The sequence below is a fragment of the Hippopotamus amphibius genome, chromosome 10, assembly GCF_030028045.1.
Source record: "Hippopotamus amphibius kiboko isolate mHipAmp2 chromosome 10, mHipAmp2.hap2, whole genome shotgun sequence".
NCBI lineage: Eukaryota > Metazoa > Chordata > Mammalia > Artiodactyla > Hippopotamidae > Hippopotamus > Hippopotamus amphibius.
In genome coordinates, this window is record NC_080195.1 from 23,824,015 (window position 1) to 23,846,392 (window position 22,378).

The window sequence follows — 22,378 nt, forward strand, 5'->3', positions numbered from 1 at the left end:
GGTGTGTTCTTTTGGTAAGGTTGCTTGGAGTGTCTGAAATGTGAAACTAAGGAAAATTTCTACAAAATGGCCAGGGTAGAGAACTGCCAAACTAAATTATTCTCTCCCATCCCACTTAGATTTCAAACTACAATGAAGAAGTAATCAAGAACCTAAAATGGATCTGCTATTTTGAGGAGAAGGATAAGAGAGGAAAAAAACTTCTACAGCAGCCAATTCACTCTACAGAATTTGTTGATCAGATTGCTAGCGTGAACCACCACCAGGCTAAAGACTGTTTTATTAAACGTTTCTGCAATGGAATTTTACATGCACAGATTTATTTTTTTTTTTTTTTTGAAATTGACAAAACACACGTGTATATGCACTTCAAAATATGCTTTCCTTGCCCTTAAACACTATCTCTGATAAAGAAATAGGCATCCAAAAGACAGGTTTAGGGAGAAAGATGTCACTCTTTTTAAAGCCCCTCTGTTGACAGTGGTGGTGGCACCAGATACTAGAGGACTGGGATGCCTAAATGAATGCCCCTCAGACAAAAACCTGTGTGATGCTTCTCTTCCTCTCTAATCATCAACTTCTGCAGTTTCCCGAGGCTAAAAACAAACAAATAAACAAACTCATTATGTTTTATCTTTGCACACCCTAGGAGAACCCCTAGTAGGGTCCTCTACAGCAAAGCTATATTGTTAGAAGTTCAGTGTTCTTGATTTTCTTTGTGAAACGTAGTAATTTGTAACAGGATGTTCAATAGGACCAAGGAAACCGGGGTCAAAGGAAGGATCTGATTCTTGGGGACCACTGCAATGACAGCTGCAGTGGATTATTGAGCAATGTGATCTATGGTTAGTTCAGAAACAATGGCATTTCAGAAAGTGATGTTAACTTTAAAAATCCTTTTGCCTTGTGCAGTATAAAAAATTACGGTATGTATAGAACAAGTGATGCTACTTCCAAAACGTGAGACCTCATACAGATAATAAAAATAGTTCTTAACAAAATTAAAGCATAGGACAGTTATGAAGTAAATATACAATTTGGTCTTAAGGAAGACTAGGAAGAAAATTTTATTTTGTGTGGCTAGAGAGATATATATGTGTTATAAAACGGACACTTCTGCATGTTCTTTTAGGCATCACCACAGGTTGCTCTATTGTATTTGTTATTAATATAAAGAGAGAATCTCTTACTCATGCTTTCCAAGCTGGGTATTATCCATCTAATTTTTTTTTTCACATTCTGTTGACACAGAATTTTAAAAGTTAGAGTAGGAGGGAACCCTAGCTTCTAGTACAATCTTGTTCATGTTTCATGTAAGGAAACCACCCAACAAAAGTGAAATGGTAATTTCTCAGGGTCAGGCCATACACTGGCAGAATTAGGTCTTATCATCTTTCTCAAATGCTCTTTTAAAGGTTAAACAAACAGAAATGTAGTTTTGAGAATGACTGATTCATCTCATTTCTTTTAGATTGCTTTCTTTTGTTATAGGCAAGTAAAGTAATCAGCCACCGCCTTTCCCTTCTCTATTTCTTCCTTTATATTTGCTACCTCTAGGCAACAATTTCATCAAATCCACAACAAACTACAAATAAAATCCTGAAGAAAAGTATTATCCTACAGAACCATTTGTTCTAAGCAAAAAAAATACCGAATATTTCCAAATATAGGTGTCTCAGATACAGACATTTGGCCTCTAATTAGATCAAACAGTCAGATTTATACCATTATTTCGATAAAGACTAAAAGCAACAAAAGCATTTCTCGCCCCCAATTTTACACTTTGAGTGACTCTAGCTTTTAAATACTATGAACACTTCTTAGAGATTACTTTCTCTTTTCTTTACTCCTAATACTTCCTGGGAACAATGAATACTTAGAACACAGAAAACTAAGTATAAAGGGGTAAAATCAAAGTACAGACAATGCCTACTCAATATTAGAAAAAAGTCAACAACACTAAAGAAGAAACTGTATATTCCATTTAAATAAGTACTTTCTTCATATTGACATTACAAATTAACTTCACTGTAGCAGCACTAATTCATTACCAGTAAGCTTTCATTTACTGGTAGATGCCACTGGCCTCAATAAGACTAAGCAATTTCTCACAATGGATATTCCAAAGAAGGTAAAGTTTGGAAAACAATTTACCAGAAAGAATCAATATGGGAAACTCCTTAAGGAAGGAAAATTATTAATATTTTTTAGCCTAAATGTAAGCAGAACTCTTTCTGAAGGCGAATTTACCTTCCTTTTTGTCCCTCTCTTTAAATAAGGAACAATACCTATAAATCGTTTTAAGCTTAAGCAAAGTAAATATCTGGAGATCTTTACCAATGTTACAGATTCTGCAAAGGATAATGAGTTACTCATCACTAAAATAAAAGAAGCAAACTCTTTTATGCTTTAAAAATATATGTTTAAGAGAATCTTGTTTTCTAACAACACTTTTTCCATGTTACAAATAGAAAATCATGCCATCAATTATGGAGATATTATTCTAAAGTTGAAACCAATGCTTTAATCTTTAAACCGTTTAACATTTTTCACAGAGTTTACACACACCAATCCATTAAAAAAAATTCTTTCTCAACCCACATACTCTTTAAAATATTCCTAACACTATTGGATTTTTTACTTTGGTTGCTTTAATTCATACTTAGATAGGATCCTTCAGGGTTCAAGTATGGGACCCTTAATTTTTCAGATAATAATATTTTCTTGGTGGTTATTAGAAAAGTGACCTTTAAGTGACTCCTTGATGTGAATAAAAAGAGAACTGTGACTTTTGGGGGGAGAGGGGTTGGGGAACTATGAAAGTAACTTTGTTTATATTTTCAGAAACAGTAATTATGCTAACTTCATTTTTAAACAATCATATTAACTATTTTATATTCTTACAGCTGAGAACAGAGATGGTTTAATTGTACTTGTAACCTCATAGACCTAAAGTTTTTAATCTTTTCTCAAATCATCGTAGTACTTTTTGGTCCCAAGGAAATCTGATGGACTCTTGAGTCCCTCAACAGGAAATCAATGGTTTAAATAATCAGAACCAGTGTTATCCCTTTGCTTAGTATTGGATTTGACTAAATGCAAAATGAATTATCCATTAATAACTATACTTTTTCTCATCATAAATATAAAAGCTCATGTTACTAAATCAAAGATTTCAACAGGATCATAACCTTTTACTATGGTTCTAGTACTGATTTACTCTTATAATGGCGAGGTCTTTGGGTAAAAATAATAGTAACAGGAATAGTAAAAAATGACTGAAGTGATAATTTATTAAAGCTTTTAAATATGGGTGTTTTTCATTAGAGGACACAGTTGCTCTAAAATAACCTTTGGGTAAATAATTTAACATTCTGAACTGTATTACAGCAGGAAAAAGACCGATACTTTTTTAACGGAAGGAAGAGGGCAAGACAGGAGGGCAAAGCAGTTTGGAATAGGGATGGGGAAACTGAATATTTATACATTTAAAAATTGATATATACATGTATTTGCATTTTGAGTAAATTCCAATGAGAGTCATTCAAAATTTTCTGAGGTTCTCTTGGTGTCGTAAATAGTTCAAATTAAATGCTATGGTAACTAGATCAAGCATGGTATCTAAGTGAAAGGAGAAAAAAACTCCCTTATAATGACAGATTTTAAATTGATACTACTGGGTACAGGAGAGTGTATACCATATGCTTTCAAATGTATGTTTAAAAAGAATATCTGTATATATACATATGCTTGTATACGCAGAGTAACTCTAGAAGGATATACAAGAAATTGGTAACACCGGTTGCTACTTTTCAGTGTCTACCCATCTGGAGCATTTACATTTTGTACTATACGCATGTTTTCCCTATTCAAAGATATTGACTAAATGAATTTAAATTAGTTAAAAAATCATGTCAAATTAAGAAAAAAAGATTAAACTTTTAACATTATACAAGAAAATATACTAACACATAAACTGTTTTTCTACATAAATTTGAGTGTGACAGAGTAACTATGATCTAAAAATTCAATTTTCACAAGACGTGAAATTGGGAAAAACACATCTTCCCTGTACCTTATTGCTACAGTATTGTGGACTGTGGATTGTCTGAACAGCATGCTAACATCCCTACTCTCTTCCTCTGATGGGCTAGCCTTGAGCCAACATTTCTCTATGAAATTCAAGAAATCTTTCAGGAAACTCCAGAAAGATCTGAAGATTCTTATTTGGCAGTGATAAGTATTATACCTGTATTATTCCGTTGGCATAGAATCAATTTTAAATTCTTTTTGCGGTTTACTTTAGATTTTATCCTGCCAAAGATGTTTGGTGTTTTGGTAAAAGACAGACTTCAAACTACGTGGTGACTAAGCAAAGCTCTTACATAAAGCTTGGAATAAGATTTTACAAACAGTTCCAATGAAAGACATTTAGAAATCAGCAGGAAAAAAAAAAATCTCACGCTTATGAAAAAATTATTTCCAGAACACTACTTCAGATTTCCAATTAAGTCCTACTTACTTAAATATTAAAATAAGCCATAAAACAAATTCTAAAGGAATGATAGTACACACATCAACTTTCAATGGTGGTTGCTTATTAAAACTGAATGTCTGAGGGTGTATTCCAATTTCATCCTCTTCAAATTGTGCAGCTCAGATAAATGTTTATTTTACTGAAAATATTTGCAAAATTACAATATAAATACATGATTATATTAAGATAGGATCACTATATATAATGTATTCTTATCCACAGATATAAAATGAATAAATATAGTATACTCTTGATGAATTGTTAGTACACAGTGTTTCTTAGTAAAGTACATACAACCTATTATTAAGCAACAATTATCTAGTTTGCAAATGTACATCTTAGGAAGTTTTCAGGATGGAAGGATACACTAAATCCCCTAATACCCTTATTTGGTTGGTGAAAGTTAGTTCTTCTGCACATTTTGAAACACTATCATATTTATTTTAGCAATTGTTCTTAGGCTCTTTGCATTTCCTTAATTTCAACTTTATTTCTCTCATCTGGGTGTTTTCTTAATGATGCCATGTCAGCCAATCATATTTGTAATTCTAATACAGTATCATGTATTGTCTTTTCATTAGTAATTTAAACACACATCAACAATGAAAAAGAATCGTCAAAAATTTTTTTGTCTGCACAAATTCCCAAAATTCATTTTCAGGGTATTATGGGGAGTCTCAATTAGCTATAATCTCAACTGTAATACTAATCTGGGCTAGAAATAGTTTTTTATTGATTCTAGTCCTGAAGAATACAAATATGAACTCTATTTTAAAATTCTTTGTTAAATGTATTGGGATTTGCTTCAGAAGCATCTTCTACCCTTCTCCATTATACTGATTTAATGGAAACTTGTTACTACAACAGTTCCAACACAAACATATGCATGCAAGAGCTCACCCTACAGATTCTACTACATAGTTACTGAAACACATCCCACCAGTCAACTGGCATAAATGTACATCTTTTATATACAAAAGGTAAAGTGCATTATTAAATTAGTGAACTGACAGATTGTCTGCCTGGACCATATAGCTTTCAAAGAGACAAATGTGAAATTCTCCCATTAGAACCAATTATTTCAAGAGGTTCCAACTAGCTTTTCCACCCTGTCATTTACTTTTTGGCCATGCTCTTTAGTGCAAATAAGCTTGTGTTTGACTCAAGTTTAAGGGACATGGCAGTCTGGGGCTTTAACAAGGAAAATTATAAAATGTGGCAGAAGTTTAATACTTTTATAATACATTGCATCTTTTGCATATAAGCAACAGATTAGTGCTGCTTTCAATTGGTAGGAGCACATTGCCAACTACTATGAGGAACCCGTTTCCAAAATTTCATACTATCAGCTTATATTACTACAGTTTTGAGTCTGTACCACATTATGCTTGGATTATTATGTGCAAACATTAGCAGTGTTTTAGAATGATATAGTGAACTAGTAATTTTGGTTACGAACTTTAATGTTCACTTTTTGAACTCTAACATCCAGTTGCCTTAAGAGTTTTATGTCTTCAAGGCAGGGATCCTATTATTTTGAAGAGTACCATGTACACTTTGCAGCTCCATTTATGTTCCAAATGACAATAAATAAAATGTATATTGCACAGATAAGAATAGTAGCTTATTTTATAAGATACATGGCAATACACGTCCTAATACCAGAGTTTTGGACTGGATTTTATTTGATTATGGCTAATGAATGATTGGAAATTTTAAGTATCAAAAAAAAATCATAGCATCAGTTGTTTTTTCAGTGAACATTAACTTTGAAAAAATGAAATAAAAGGACTGGCAGAAGGCTTAATGATTCTAAAGTATATTCAATTGCCGGTATATATGCATCTATCCAATCTGTAGCTTTGAGATGGTAAAAACTCTGAAGGATACATATAATGTAGAAAATGTGGCTGCTTAACCCATTTTTTACTTAAATTATTAATGCAAAATTAAACTAATAATATTTACATACAGTGAGTTAAAGATCTTTAAGTCTGACATTGTATTGTGTATGTATATATATATATAACACACATATATACACACACATACATGTAATATATATATATAGACACACACTCAAACCTTACCAGACTAAAAACCAAAAAGGAAATCATTTAGATTTAACGAATATAAATGTTTCAGAAGGGAAGGTCATGAGAGAGAGTATATAGTCACAGCAACAGCGATAGGAACACTCAAATACTGGCAAAGTCACAGCTCCAGTTTGCCGATATCTGACAGGTTATTATTACTAGGCACTATAATGGGCAGCAAAGCAATCAGTAGTACAGGAATGCAGGTGCACACCACTCCTTCACGGACCCCCAGCACTACTTTTTATCAAGCCTGGAGTAGTGATTTTACAGTGAGGACTGCTTAAAGATCCTTGCTACTTTTAGAGTCTCAACACCCACCATGTGCTATTAACTCTAGTACTAACATCGTTTTCTAACCTTTAGCTGTTCCGTAGTGATCCAGATGGTCCACAATTATAATGAACTAGTGAGATCCCTTCACACTATTTGAGGAAACCGGAAATACAATCTATACGCCAACACCAGCACAGAAGTCTGGGTTCCTGATTGCTTGTTCTGAAGTAATGTAAATCAGTGAAATTAATTTTCTTAATTCATATCATAAAGTTTTCTTAGTGACCTTACTTAAGTGTATCTGGGGACAAACCTCTGGAGGGAAAACAACTGTTAAAATAATTGTGACTTATTTATAACATATAAAAGAAGAGCTACATTCTGATCTCAATCCATGCAGCCAGCTCTCATCAATGAGAGCTATATTTGGGGGTTGAAATCAGTGTCTGGCTCTTAAACATGATTATATGGGCTTATTGTGTGGGAGGTGAATAAAGCCAAGATAAAAGACAGTAATTTCATTCAGAATAAAATGCAGCTCAACAGATAAGATTTCAGTCAGTTAATACAGGGTGGGTTGGTACACATATACATTATATCCACTTGTTTAAAAAATTGCTTAGGTGTTGAAAAATTGCTGTGGCACTTCCTGGAAAGTAATTTTTAATACAAGTAAATGGGTGAGTCTTGTCTAAAGTAAACCTTTTTAAGTACCATAAAGAGCACCTTGGAAAATGCCTGAATTTTCCTTGCAAATATGTTTATAACCAATCTTCAAATAATATTTTTCCAGGCTGAAATTTTATATTTATTCTAAATGCTTTTTAGAAAAACACTTTTTTTTTTTTTCCTGGAATTAAAACACCTGCAAAAGTCAGGATTATACTGGAAGTGCTGAAATGGACTTAAGGGTAGCAACTGAAAAAGTGCTACTAAAATATATTATTACAGATGTATTTTTTATATTGGATAACTGGTGCACCAACCCCTCTGAAATAGTGTTAAAGCAGCAGCATAAAATATAACACCTTGAGTCCATGATGTATTTTGGGAAAGAACCTCTCACGACCTTCAAATTAGCACGAAAAGCTAAAATATCAAGATTTCCATAGCAAAGCCATAGGATGAAGCCTCCCACGCAACAGTGACATAAAATTAATTCCTGAAACTTTGGAAAGTCAATAATAATATATGGTACAATAGTCAGAGGAGAAGATGGGATTGTAACTAAGAAAAACCAATTAAAACTCTCTGATGGCGTTGACATGGCAACTATAAACTGTAGGGTTACCACAAAATTTGAAATTATAGAACACTAAAGATTTAATTCTTTGATGGTACTGTTTAATATTCAGTTACCCAATGGACACTGAATACATTTCTACCTGTACTTTTATAAATAAATATGTTGATAATGGAAGTCAATTTCTGTTTCTGTGGTAACTGTCCTACAGGTCATCCTAGCAGCTTTTAATGAAGTAGGAATGGAATTCATTTTTGGGGGGAACTTGCTAAATAGAAATTCACACTTCCATATTAGGTATATGTATCTTTTTTCAGGCTTATGTCATAGTGCAATGTAAATCCTAGTTATGGTATTTAGAAGGTCAGACTGTCACACTTTGTGCTGATTTGCATACTTCAATAGTCTGGAGCAGTTGAAGCAGCTAAACTATTTAGCTCTGGGAAGGCTGGAATTCCCATAAGAATTATAGTGTTCTATGGATAACATAACATGAGAATCAGACTCCTTGAAGTATAAACTACTAGAGGTATTACTAATAACAAAGGGCCAAAAAAGAGGAAAAATTTCTTCAAATGATTATGGATCAGTACTTTTAGCCAATTTATGATTTTAACTTTTGCCTGATGGAGTTCAATTTCATTCTAGTCGAGGCATTCTTGTTCTTCACCACTGGCCCTTCTGCCATCCATCCTCTTTTCTTTATGGCTGTTGCAAATTTTCCTCATTTCTTCTTCATACTTGATAAAATTCTCCCCAAACCTTGTCCAAGCTTTGAATGGAACAGTAATAGTATTACGGTAAGGTGGCCTCACCTCACTTACCTTCAGGAAAATTCCATACTTATTAGAGCCCACATCAAAGTAGAACCTTTTATTGTCCACTCTGAAAGAAGTCCCCTCCGGGAGTTCAACTGGGTCATCGTCTCCACCTCTGCGTTCCTCTATGTCTCCTTCGCCATAGTCTTCAATGAGCTGAACCAAGGCATCCCGAAACTCAATCATCCCTTGTGCTGGGAGGACGATAGTCTGCTCTTGGCCCAAAGTGTGGCCAAAATAACCTATCATGCCAGTCCCCCGCATCATGGTTTGTCTAATCCTTAAGAAGCGACCCCGCTGATTTTCCTTTAGGTCTAGATAGTATTTCCTATTGTCCCTCTCTATGTAATCTGTTTTGAGGACACTGTGAGGGTGCTCTTCAGACCCCACAGAGACTGGGGGGGAGGGTGCTGAGTGCTTCTGTCTCCTCCTGGAGCTCTGCTCTTTGCCGTGACCGTGCTCTTGCCGGTGGCCTTTCAGGCCCAGGTGGGCATAGTGCTCGATGAAGTCCCCTAGACAGTCCTTCAGCTCCGCGGCTACAGACAGGGAGAGGGTCAGTTTACTTTTTCGGATATTGTCTTGCCGGCCTCTCCCTATCCAGACTTCGGCTATCTTTAGGAACCGGCCCCGGGAGCTTTGCTTCACGTCTAGGTAAAACCTCTTTTTCTGGATGTCCACTCGTTTGGAGGCCAGCTCCTGGATTTCGGCTGCGCCCCCAGCCTGATTAGGGGTGGCTGAAGCCGCGTAGTGGGGGTAGTGGGAGTGCTGGGCCTGGGGATAGAGTCTACTCTTGCTTAGGCCAGAGCCCCCTACATTCTTGCCGCCGCGGCCACGGCCGCCGCCGCCGCCGCCTCCCCTTCGCCTGGCTCTTTCCATCTTCAGCTGCAAGTGACAAACAGACACACGGGGTGGGGTGGGGTAAGGGTATTGAGAACAATCGCAGACGCCCCTCGGCCTGCGCTGCCCCAGCTTCCGCCCGGGACCCCCACACCTGGCCGCGCTGTGCACGGCGCCGGCCGCCGCCGCAGCGCCGGGCTCCCGACTCTGCCGGACGGTCGGCGGCGGCGGGCGGCGGTCGGGCGGACAGGCGGGCGGCGTCTCCCGGCTCCGCACCGGGCACACAGCCTCCCCCCGCCGCTCCGGCCTCCCGCTCCCGCTCGCCGCTGGGCCGCCCGCCTCGGGCTCGGCAGCCCCCGGGTCCCCGGCCAGCAGACACTACTCACATCAGCGCTGCCATCCTCGCCGCCGCCGATGCCCTTCACGACCGCCGCCGCCGGCTCTCGGCCCCTCTGTGGCACCCGCCGCAGCCGCCGCCCCCTGCCTGCTCCCCCGCCGCCGCCGCCGCCACCGCCGCTCGCACCGCCCCCCGCCGGAGCAGCCGGGCAGGGGCATCGCCCGCGGCGCCCACCGCCGCCGCCCCTCCTGCGGCCGCTGCGGGGGCCGCCGCCTCTCTTCGGGCACCGGCCCGACGCCCGCCGGGGAGGGGGGGCGGGGCGGGGGGGGCGGGAGGCGGGCAGCGGACCCCGCCTCCTCCAGCACAGCCCGCTGAAGGGAAGACCGGCTCTCGCGCTGTCCCTGGGGGCCCTCCCTGACGGACGCCCAGCGCGTGGGGTTGGAGCGTGAGCGCGAGGTGACTGGACAGGTGTGAAGACGGGGCCGAGGACCCGGGTGGCGAGTGTTGTGACTTCTTCAGGTTCCGCCGGAACGGAGCACTTTGGCGGACCCCCGGCACCGCGCGGAGACTACACTTCCCGGAGGGCTCAGCGGCGGCGAGGGTCCTCCACGCATGCGCGCCGCGTAGCCAGCTGGGCTCTGGTGGGAGGGGCTGCAGCCGGGCGCCCAGGGAGCGGAGGACTAGGGGTGGGCGGGCCCCGGAGGGAGGGGTGGGGAAGGTCTGTGTCCCAGAGGTGACGTGTACTGTGTGCGCCGTGACACTCGCGCGTGGACTCCGCAGCGCGGAAGTAAGGTCTATAGAATTGGGGTCCGGCCGAGATGCCTGGGTTCCAGGCCGTGCTGTTGGGGCGCTGCACAAGTCATCCAGCTGAAGGAGAAGTCCAGTTGAACTGACTCTTCTCACGGTAACGTGTCCTCCCCTACCCTGCTTCCAGCTCCAGACCCTGGGGTACCATTCTAGCCTCCTCCGACCCTGGAGGTGCTCAGTCTGGCACAGCAGGCCTCTGGGCTGTGTGTGGGAGCTTGCTTAGAGACGGGCATCTTTCTTCTTCCTTTCCACCTCCAGGGCACCCAACCAATTTTGCGTTAATGTAACAAATGATGTTGCATTTTTTGAGTTCAAAGCATTGACTCCTTAATGGTTTGTTTTGTTTCGTTGTTGTTTTTGTTTTTTCCTGGTCGAATTTGCGTTGTTTTCTGGATATGTTTGAGTATGTAAAAATTCTCCCTATGGAAGAGGATGTTAAAATCCTTAGGATGCTAATTTAGTAGTCTCTAAGTCAGAGTACTAAGGATTTTGTATAGTTCGGTATGTTAATTTTTAGGGAGTTGAAGGTCTATGTGGGTAGGGCGTTTAGATTTTCATGCCATTGAACAGTGGGCTCCCTTTGTTAATTCAACCGATGTTTACTGAGCGCTGCTCTAGGTACTGGGGATACCATCAGTGAACAAAAACACAAATCGCTCTGTTTTTGGAGTTTGCATTTTGGAGAGAGATAGGCAATAAGTCAAATGTCTGGTATATCAGAAGGTGAAAATCCTATGGAGAATAATAAAGGAAGGAGAGATGAAGAGGGTGGATGGGGGTAGGGAGCTGCAGTATTACAGTAGGTGGTCGGGGAAGGCACGGCTGAGCAGGTAAGTTTTGAGTAAAGAGAGCGAGTCCTGTGGCTGAGGGAAGGGAAAGTGCAAAGGCCCTGAGGGAGTCTACATGGTGTGTGGGAAGAGCAGCCTAGGAGGCAGGTAAGTTAGAGCAGAGTGAGATAGAGAAGAATTGTCGGAGATAAAGTCAGATGGATTGTGCAGGACCTTGTAGGCAATTTTGAAAATTTGGGTTTTCATTCTGAGGGAGATGGGAAGCTACTGGAGAGGTTTGTCAGGGAAACACCATGATCTGAATGATCTTGAAAGAAAAAAATTGTGGTAAAATGTGTATAACAAAGATTGCCAGTTTATTTTTTAAGTGTACGTTAATTACACTCACTCTTGCGCAACCATCACCATTATTTCTAAAACGTCTGCATCACCCCAAACTCTGTAACTGGTTAATTAAGCAAAACTCCCCATTGCCCCCTCTGCCCAGCCCCTGGCAACCTCTGGTATACTCTCTTTCTATGAATTTGCTTATTCTAGTTAGTATATACAGGTGGAATCATATAACATTTGTCCTTTTGCATCTGAGTTATTTCACTCAGCATAATGCTCTCAAGGTTCATCCATGTCGTACCATGTACTAGAACTTATTTCTTTTTATGGCTGAATACTCTTTCGTTGTGTATATACTATATTTTGTTTATCCATTCTTGACAGACAGTTGGGTTTTTCTTCTTTTGGTTATTATGAATAATGGCTTACAAAGATCTGCTTGAGTCTCAAGCAGATTGGAAACCTAAAGTTTCAAATTCTTTTGGGTCTGTACCTAGGAGTCGACTTACTGGATCATATGATAATCCTATGTTTAGTTTTTTGAGGAACTGCAGAACTGTTTTTCACTGTGGCAGAACCATTTTACATTCAACCAGCAGTGTTACAAGGGTTCCAATCTCTCCAAATCCTCTCCAAAACTTATATTCTGTTCCTTTTTCTTTTTTTTTTCTTTTTCTGTTTTCTGTTGCTTTTCTTTTTTATTTTCGCTTTCGTTTTCCTTTATTCCCAGCTTTCCACTTTCCTCTTTCTGTTATAGCCATCTTCGGTGGTGATGTGAATGGTATCTTATTGTGGTTTTGATGTGCATTTCCTTAATGACTAATGATGTTGAACATCTTTTCATGTGCTTATTGGCCATTGGTATATCTTCTTTGGAGAAATGTCTATTCAAGTCCTTTGTTGTTAAGTTGTCTTTTTGTTGTTGAGTTGTAGGAGATCCTTGTGTATTCTCTTTGCTAAGCAGTTAATCAGAAATGTGATTTGCAAATATTTTCTCCCATTCTGTGGGTTGTCTTTTTACATTTGGATAATGTTCTTCAATTCATAAAAGTTTTAAATTTTGATGAAGTCCAATTTATGTATTTTTTTCCTCTGTTGCTTGTTCTTTTGGTGTTTTATTTAAGAATTTGTTCCCAAATTCAAACATATGGACACCAAGGGGGGAAAGTAGTGGGGGGGTGGTGGGGGGGGTTGGGTGGGATGAGCTGGGAGATTGGGATTGCCGTATATACATTACTAATAAGAAAAAAAATCAAATTGTACACCTTAAATATATACAGTTTATTGTATGTCAAAAAAAAAAAAAAAAAGAATTTGTTCCCAAATCCAAGGTCATGAAGATTTACCCTTATGTCTTCTTCTAAGAGATTTACAGTTTTAGCTGTTATATTTGAATCAATGTATTCTGAGTTAATTTTTGCATATGGTCCAACTTCACTCTTTTCCATGTGGAAATCCAATTGGCCCAACATCATCTGTTGAAAAATCCCTTTTTTCCCCACAGAATAGACTTGGCACTCTGTCAAAAATCAGTAATTTGTCCATAAATATAAGGATTAATTTCTGGAAGCTTAGTTCTGATTCCATTGGTCTATAGGTTTATCCTTATGCCATACCACTGTTTTGGTTACTGTAGCTTTATAGTATGTTTTGAAATTTGGAAGTCTGAGTGTCCAGCTTTGTTCTTTTTTTTTTTTTTTTAAAGACATAAAGTAATTCCATTTATTGAGGTGTTACAAAGGAAATACAATAGGATAATGTGTAGAGAATAACGGGTGGAGGAAGGTGGGTAGTTAATTTATATTTTGATTCAGGGAAGACTGTCCTGAGGAGTAATAGTAAAGCTGAATTGTGAAAGACAAAGACCCCAACAGGTAATAGCTAGGAGTAGAGAATTCTAAGGTGTGGGGAACAATTACAAATGACCTTAGGAGAGAAGGAACTAGGTGTATTTCATAAACAAGAGGAAGCTGGAAGCAGAGAGAGTAGTACATGAGAGGGATGGGAAAGTGGATAGGGACTAGAGCCAGCTTTGTTCTTTATGAAGACTATTTTGGCTATCCAGGGCCCCTTGCAATTACCTATGAATTTTTTTTTTTTTTTTTTTTGCCTGCACTGGGTGGCTTGCGGGATCTTAGCTCCCTGACCAGGAATTGAACCCCTCAGCACTGAGTTCTAACCACTGGACTGTCTTTGAACTCCCATTTCCATATGAATTTGAGAATTGGCTTTCTCCTTTATGAAAAAAGGGTTTTTGGAATTTTGATAGAGATCGTGTTGAATCTGTAGGTAGCTTTTGGTAGTATGACATCTTAACTGTTAAGTCTTTCTATCCATGAACATAAGTGTTGTTCCATTTGTTGCAATGGAGCTTGTCTTCTTTATGAATGAAATGTCTTTTTTAACTGGCAGCAATGTTTTGTAGGTTTTGGTGTACAAGTTTTTCACCTCCTAGGTATTTAATCTGTTCGATGCTATTGTAAATGAGATTGCTTTCTTAATTTCCTCTCAGATTGCTCATTGCTGTTGTCTGGAAACACAGCTTGATTTTGTGTGTTGATCATGTACCCTACAACTTTGCTGAATTTGCTTATTAGATCTAGTAAGTTTCCTGTGGATTCTTTGGAGCCTTGTTTATTATATACAGGATCGTGTCATCTGTGAATAGAGACAGTTTTACTTCTTCCTTTTCTGAATGCCTTTTATTTCTTATTTATATCTAATTTCTCTGGCTAGAAGTTTCAATACTGTGTTGAATAGCATTGATGGAAATGAATGTATTTGTCTTGCTCTTAATATTAGGGGGAAAGCTTTCAGTCTTTGACCATTGAGTATGATGTTAACTGTGGGTTTCTCATAAACCCCCTTTATTGTGTTGAAGTTCCCTTCTATCCCTAGTTTTCTGAGTTTTTATATCATGAAAAAGTATTTGATTTTGTCAAATGTCTGTGTCAATTGAGATGATCATGTGGCGTTTTTTCTTCATTCTATTAAAGTGACATATTACATTGATTGATTTTCTTATATTGACGCCCCTTGCATTCCTGGGATAAATCTCACTTGGTTATGGTATATAATCCTTTAAATTGAAATGTCTTTAACAGAATCATTCTGACTACTGTTTTGAGACTAGACTATGGAGGCAAGCAGATAAGAGGTAATGTGGATTGAACCAGGGTTTTAGCTGTGGAGGTGGTGATAGGAGGTAGGATTTCAGCTTTATTTTGAAGGTAAAACTAACAGTATTTGCTGATAGATGGATGTGAGTTGTGAAAGGAGGAGAGGAGTCAGAATGACTCTAGGCTTTTGGCCTGAGCAATCAGAAGGATGGAGGTGTAGCTACTGAGAATTGTAACTTATGGAAGGTGTAGTTCAGGGAAATTTTACACCTATTGAGTACAATATGTGCATTAGACGTTCAAGTATCTAGTAAGTAACTGGGTATACCAGTTTGAAGTTCACAGGAGTGCTCTAGGCTGTTGATGTAAATTTGGAAGTCACCAGTCTGCTGTAGGTAATTTTAAAGTCATCAGGCTGGATGGGATCTCCAAGGGAGTGAATGTAGATGGAGAAGAGAAGGACCAGGTCTGTGACCTGAATCTTCTGTGATGTTTGAAGATTGGGGAGGTAAGGAGGGATGGGCAAAGGGTACAGAGAAGAAATGCTGACTCATGTAGACGGAGAATCAAGAGTTGTCATGGAAGCCTAATAAGGTGTTTCAAGAAGGTGAGTGTGACTAATTGTGTCATATGCTGCTGGCATATTAAGGCAGATGAGGACTGACGGTAAGATTTGGCAGCATGAAGGTCATTGGTAACCTTGATATGAGTGAGCCCGTTTGGTGGGGTGGAGTGGAAATGGAGTCTAAGAGACAGTGGAAGGAGTGGAAACGGAGATGCTAGTATAGATGACTCTTTTGAGTTTTTCTGTAAAGGGGAGAAGAATGGAGTAGTTAGCCAAGTCAAATTTGTTTGTTTTTTTTTAATGATGGAAGAAATTGCATATGCTTATATACTGATGGGACTTTGGGACTTCTCTAGTAGACTAGTGGAGAGGGAGAAATTGATGATGCACAAGAGAGGTGAAAAATGTCCTTGACTAGATGAGAGGATATGGAATCTAGTGCTCACAAGGAGGGGCTGGATTTAGGAACACAGATAAGCCATGAGGGATATCTGTCTACCTACCTACCTCCTTAATAGCATGGGCCAATTCCCAAGTTTTATATCTATATCTGTACCTATACCTATCTGTCTATCGATATCTAATATCTATATGTCATATCTATCTGTCTACTTCCAGTCTAAGTCTGAAGGCCTGAGAACCAGGAGAGCAGACAGTATTTGTTTCAGTCCAAGTCTGAGTCTGAAAGGCAGGAGACTAATGTCCTAGCTTAAAGACAGGCAGAAAGGGTGAATTCTCCCTTATTCAGCCTTTTTGTTACAATCGCCATCAACAGATTGGCTGAAGCCCACCCACATTGGGGAGGGCAGTCTGCTTTACTCAGTCTACTGATTCAAGTGTTAGTCTCATCCAGAAACACCCTTGCAGAAATGCCCAGAATAATGTTTAAATATTTGGGCACTCTGTGGCCCATTCAAGTTGACACAATAAAGTTAACCTCACAATAGAGTATATGGGCATAGATACAATCATGTGAATAAATTTCAGGGTAGGAGCTTGTGGAAGTTCTTTTTTGATTGCTTAAGTGAAATCTGAAGCAAGGTTGTCAGCTGATAGGGATCTGGGAGGAGATACAATAGGCTTAAGTAGACAGGTGAAGGTATAGAATAGTTATTTTAGAAGGAGAGGATAGTAAATCGATTAGGGGAAAGTTGTGTGCTGGGAAGACTAAGAGCCCACTTGAAGTTGGTGGTCACACATTTAAACACACCAGTCAACATGATTGTGTTTTTCACCTGGTGCTTTACCTTCAGGGTGATGTCTTACATGGTTGTAGGATGACTGTGTGCATCAACTATGGCTACATATTTCTTTCTTCACATCTAGAAGGAGGAAAATCATCCCTTCCCCGTACCATGGAAGGAGAATCCTGATCTTTGTTGCAATTGGACCACCTTGGACCTAGTAATTATGGTCAGGGATGGAGACCAGAGAACTGAGACCCGGGTTATAGTTCCTATCCCAGAATCAATTTTGTGGCGAGGGAAATGAGATTTCCATATTAGCTTTAAAACATTTAGATTTCATTTCTTGTACTGGCAATGAGGTCAGTCCCATTCCAGAAGCTTTGCTGTTATACATGGGGGTGGGGTGGGGGAGGCTGAATGGGTTTATTACCTTCATCTTTCCTAGTAGTGTTAAGGTAATCAGCTGCTTTTCGCTCCTCTCATTCTTGATTTTACTAAAATCGTGAGACTGTTTATCCTTAGGGTCCTAAGTTAGAAAAATATAAATCACTATTGACTTCATTATTTACAGAGGCCCTTCATATTACTCTCAGATTTCAAGAAAGAGGTGGGTAGGAGGGAGGGACTGAGGGAGTAAGGATGGGAAAGAGATAGATATGTTTATTGAAAAACAAACTATTGAATATTAAAACTCTTCCTTCACATACTTGACCTCAATTCCATTTTGTCCCCTGTAGGGGCCCCTATTAGCTGGTACTTATCCTCTTGGATTGTTCTTTGCATTTACATAATACACATAATATCGTTTTATATTTTCAAATTTAAATGGTAACTGCTACTGACAGTATTTCTTGTTTCACTTGGCACCTGTATTACAGAACTTATCAATACATATAGTTCAGTTTTATTCTTTTTTTTTAGATGTTGACCATTTTTAAAGTCTTAATTGAGTTTTTTACAATTTTGCTTCTGTTATGTTTTGGTTTTTTGGCCCTGGGGCATGTGGGATCTTAGCTCCCCAACCAGGGATCCAACCCACTCCCCCTGCATTGGAAGGCGAAGTCTACCACTGGGCCACCACGGAAGTCCCTAGCTCTATTTTATTCTCTTACTGACTGCTTATTATGCTACATTATTTAACTATTAATTTACCCTACTGACTGCTTTTAGGATATTTGCTATTACAGACTGATAAAATGAACATCTTTTGCATACATCTTTGTGCTTACGTGCATGTGTTGAAGGGTATGCAGGATTAAATTTTTGATTAGTTCTACAGAATGTCTTTGAAAATGGTGAGGCCAATTTCTGTTCTCTTGCAAACATTGTATGTGATTAATCTTTTGAATTTTTGCTGATAATGGTATACCAGAATTTTAGACAGTTTTCATTGGCTTCTTTTATTGAATACTTTGTTCTTAAAGATTAGAAATGCCTCCTTTATCATATGTCAAATTTCTATATTTACATGGCTCTGTTTCTGAACATGGCGTGTTTTATTCCATTGATTTATATCTATTTTTATACCAATTCCACATTATTTTCATTACTGTTTTTGTGTACTGCTTGTGTTTAATAGAGTGAATTTATCCTTAATGGTCTTATTTTCCAAAAAAAAATTTGCTGCTCTTGACCATTTTCTTTTCTTTAATGTAAACTTGTGTGGTTCGATGAAAAATCCTGCTGACATCTTTTCTTGGTATTGTTTCTTGAGTGTATTGATTTAATTAATATATTTAAAGTTTTGAGACCATCTAGGAACTCAGTGTGTCTTCTCTAGCCCTTTTTTGCTGTCTTAGTAAACTTGTCTAGTTGTCTTTAAAATGGGACTCATGCATTTTATATTATGTTTATTCATTAGTAGATTGTCATTTTTGCTGTTATTGAGTTTAGATATAAATTATATTTTTAATTGATTCTTGCTCATGTATAGAAAAGTACCGTAATTTGTATATGCTTATCTTGAATCTGGTCATCTCAGGAGTATTTGAACCTTTTAGTCAAATTGATAAAATTTGATAAAATCAAATCACCTCAGAGTGATACTGGGGGAAGTGTATTTTGGAGACTTTAGCGTTTTGATAAGAGTTAAGCTTACCTCATGTGAAAGCTGATTAGTAATAGCAGTCAGCCTCTTTTTTTTTTTTTAATGGTCATTATAACTATTTTTATTGTTACCATCAACACCATCATTATTCTGCAGTACTGTCCTCAGGGATCATAAAGGTTTATCAGCCTGTATCCTTCCTCACCTGCAGAGGCTCTCATTTTTTTTTAAAAAGAGAACTTTATTTATTTGTTTTTTTATTTATTTTTTGGCTGCATTGGGTCTTCATTACTGCTTGCAGGCTTTCTCTAGTTGTGGCAAGCAGGGGCTTATCTTCGTTGCAGTGCATGGGTTTGCAGGCTTCAGTAGTTGCAGCACGTGGGCTCGGTAGTTGTGGCTCACGGGCTCTAGAGCGAGAGCTCAGTAGTTGTGGCGCATGGGCCTAGTTGTTCCGCGGCATGTGGGATCTTCCTGGAGCAGGGATTGAACCCCTGTCGCCTGCATTGGCAGGCGGATTCTTAACCAATGCGCCACCAGGGAAGTCCCCAGTCAGCCTCTTTTAAAGGTGATTTTCTTTCTTTTTTGGTAAATGATTTATATATGGGACGATTAAGAAAGAAGATGGCTTTTGAATAATTTCTTCATTGGAAAATAAGTGATTAGAATAATTTCACATTCTCCCCAAAATAAATGGAACCAGCGAATTTCCCTCCCTTCCCTTCTTCAAGGCTTTGCTTCTTTCTGGCTCCAGTATTCTTGTCTCTGCATTTTATGATCTTCCACCTTTTGTCTGATAGGCTAGCTCTTCAGGGCAGGGCAGAGATTCACCCTCTCTTTAGGTCTCTCTGAGGCCAAGAAGGTAGAGATACAGAATCTCCCAAGTGTATGGTAGGAATAATAGAAGCCATTGGAAAAAATATCAAAGGTTTGTTGCTTCTCTTGGAAATTTTGACTTGTAGCATGAGACATCACCTTTTGGCACCTGATCTACTTTTACTGTTCATTCATGAAATGAAGGCACTGGGGTATGATGGTAAGATAATTGGACTGGGAGATAACTTTTGCCTTCTGGGAGGTGTACAATCACAAAATTGATGATTTTTCCTTTTAGTCATTTTATGTAAACTTGCCGTGTCCGAAGAGGCTAATTTGAAGTTCTTCTGCAAGATTTGCATTGGGTAAACTCATGGTTGCTTTCAGAATTGTATATTAATTTTCCAGTTTCTCTTTTACTCTGTCTCTATTTTTATCTTTCACTCTTCCTCCCACACTTAAATTGGTCTTATTGTAAAATACTGCATTTTTCTTTCTACCTGACAGTGCTGAATTTCAATCCAACACAGAGCTTTGCATCCTAAAGTTAAATATCACTCTCATTTATTTGTTATAATTTTCTATTACATTGCTATTTAATGTTATTTTAATTCTTATTTTGATTTAAAAAAGATTTGAAACTGTTTATAAAGTTATGAAACTTTTGGTATTGTATTCTTTGTGTGGCTAGTTTTTTTGTTGTTATAATTTATTTAAGATAAGGGGTTAAAGAAACATAAGGATTAGCCACATACTTATGTTTTCAATTATATTTGTGTATTAGGTAGAACGCAAGCCCAAAAAATTTGATTCAAGCAGGCTTAACAAATAAGGAAATTTATAATTAAAATGAAACTTGATGGCTGAGGTAGGGCTGACTTGGAGACTTAGTCCATTGACTGCAGCTTCCTCTCTCATCTTTGCTGTCTTCTGTGTGTTGGCTTCATCCTCAAGCTGACTTCCATCATGGTGGCAAACTGACTGCAGGAGGCCCAGGCTTCTCTTTCTCAAATAGAGGGTATCTCTTCTGGTACTTTCTTAACAAGAGCAAGACATGTTAATCTCAGAAACCCTCAAAACACTTCCTCTTGTATCTCATTGGCCTGAATTAGGTCATAGGTTTTATTCTTAACTCGAGTCTAGGGGAATGCCTTGAGTTTAGGCCTCAGTTTCTGAACCATCGTTGTGGCAAGGGGAATGGGATTACTTTTAGATCAGTTGGATTTTCAGTGGGAGCTGGGAGCACATTGGCTTTCCGAGTAACTGGTCATTATCTGAATTACATGTATAGTACTGTACCAAGGGTGCAGGGTGGAATGGATGCTGGGCAGGCAACGGTCAATGTCCCCTTGATAATGAGTCCTATAAAATTTCATCTCAGGCCGTGTGAATTAACAGTAAAAAATAAAAAGGAAAAATAAGCAAATTTTAAATTGACTTACTTGAAAACTTTCTCTGTAGTTTCCCAGTTTATAGTGGTTGATTTTAGCTGACTGGCTATAGCTACTTACAGAACAGAGGAAATTCATTAAAAATAATGAATTATTCAGTTGGATAGTGAAATTCAGTTATAAAGCACTTCACTGTGCCATGGATTCAGTTCAGGTCAAGTCATGTTCTTGGTTTATCGGCAGTGAGTGCGGCTTCTCACAATGACACAGCATAGACAGAGGCTTTTATTCTTTTCCCCTTTTGTTAGCATCTTGATGGCATTTTGTTGTATTTATTTGGTTTTGTTTGTACTTTATTTCAATTGATTTTATTAATACAAATTTTATTTATACTTTGTTAGTATAAATTATACATTACATAATATTTGGCAGTTATGGAAATTTGGTAGATATCTATAAAGAAATAGGTCTCTAAAAAAAAATCCTATTACTTTTAAAATTGCTGTGATTTATTATAGCTGAACCAAATGCTAAATGCTGGTTTTATTTAGCTTTTCTAGTTTGCTTGCTTGGGTTATTTGGAAGGAAATTAAGATTAGCAGAAATCTAACAATAGATTAATGAAAACCTCTTTAATTAGGGAATTTAATGTGGGCTTTGTTATGGATTCTTTGGTTCTAATTTTTTTCTTCTGCCCCGTCCTATTCCTATTAGTGCATTGAAGAGTAGAAAGTAATTCTCAAAAACAATACAGGAGAATACCTTATAAATTATATCTTCTACAATAAGTTATAGATTGTGCATGCATGTGTATATATATGTGTGTGTCTATATGTGTATGTATATATATAAAGTAGTTGCTACTATATTGGTTAAGTATAGATAAACTCAAAGGGCAAGGTTACATTTTCAGAAACTGTGTAACATAATAAATTGAAAGAAATCAAACCCAGAAGTTTTAAAGTTTGTTGCATTGTTGATAACATTTGAAAGACTTTTGAGTGGAAACTGCCTCTCTTAGTAAAAGGAAAATAATTGTATAGGTGAAACCCAAAGGGTCTAACCAAAGTTAGGATACTGATGACCAAAGTGAATTGCTGAATCCTTTAAGCTGCTAGTTTTATAAGCTTTTTGTGTTAGGTTATTTGAAAATGCTAATCCAATCTTATTACTTATCAGTCTTTAAA

At 38.3% G+C, this 22,378-nt stretch overlaps 2 protein-coding genes across 11 annotated transcripts in view; one reads left to right on the forward strand and one right to left on the reverse strand.

Moving 5' to 3' along the window:
• The window catches only part of PURG (purine rich element binding protein G), a 34,400-nt gene extending 23,810 nt beyond the window's left edge, over positions 1–10,590 (reverse strand). For 3 of the 4 annotated variants that reach the window (XR_009047713.1, XM_057696974.1, XM_057696975.1), the window contains exons 1-2: positions 10,194–10,590; positions 8,977–9,852 (exon numbers count right to left, since the gene is read on the reverse strand). Coding sequence is in view for 3 of the 4 variants with exons in the window: in XM_057696974.1 (XP_057552957.1) it covers positions 8,977–9,846 (870 nt within the window). In the remaining variant the exon portion in view is untranslated. Of the gene's footprint in view, positions 1–2,490; positions 9,853–10,193 lie in introns of those variants that run through there. The other variant, XM_057696973.1, reaches the window with a different exon arrangement.
• A 318-nt stretch (positions 10,591–10,908) lies between these two features.
• WRN (WRN RecQ like helicase) overlaps positions 10,909–22,378 on the forward strand; it is a 118,500-nt gene continuing 107,030 nt past the window's right edge. For all 7 annotated transcript variants that reach the window (XM_057696588.1, XM_057696589.1, XM_057696586.1 and 4 more), the window contains exon 1: positions 10,909–11,048. The gene's annotated coding sequence lies outside the window, so the exon portion shown is untranslated. The remainder of the gene's footprint in view (positions 11,049–22,378) is intronic.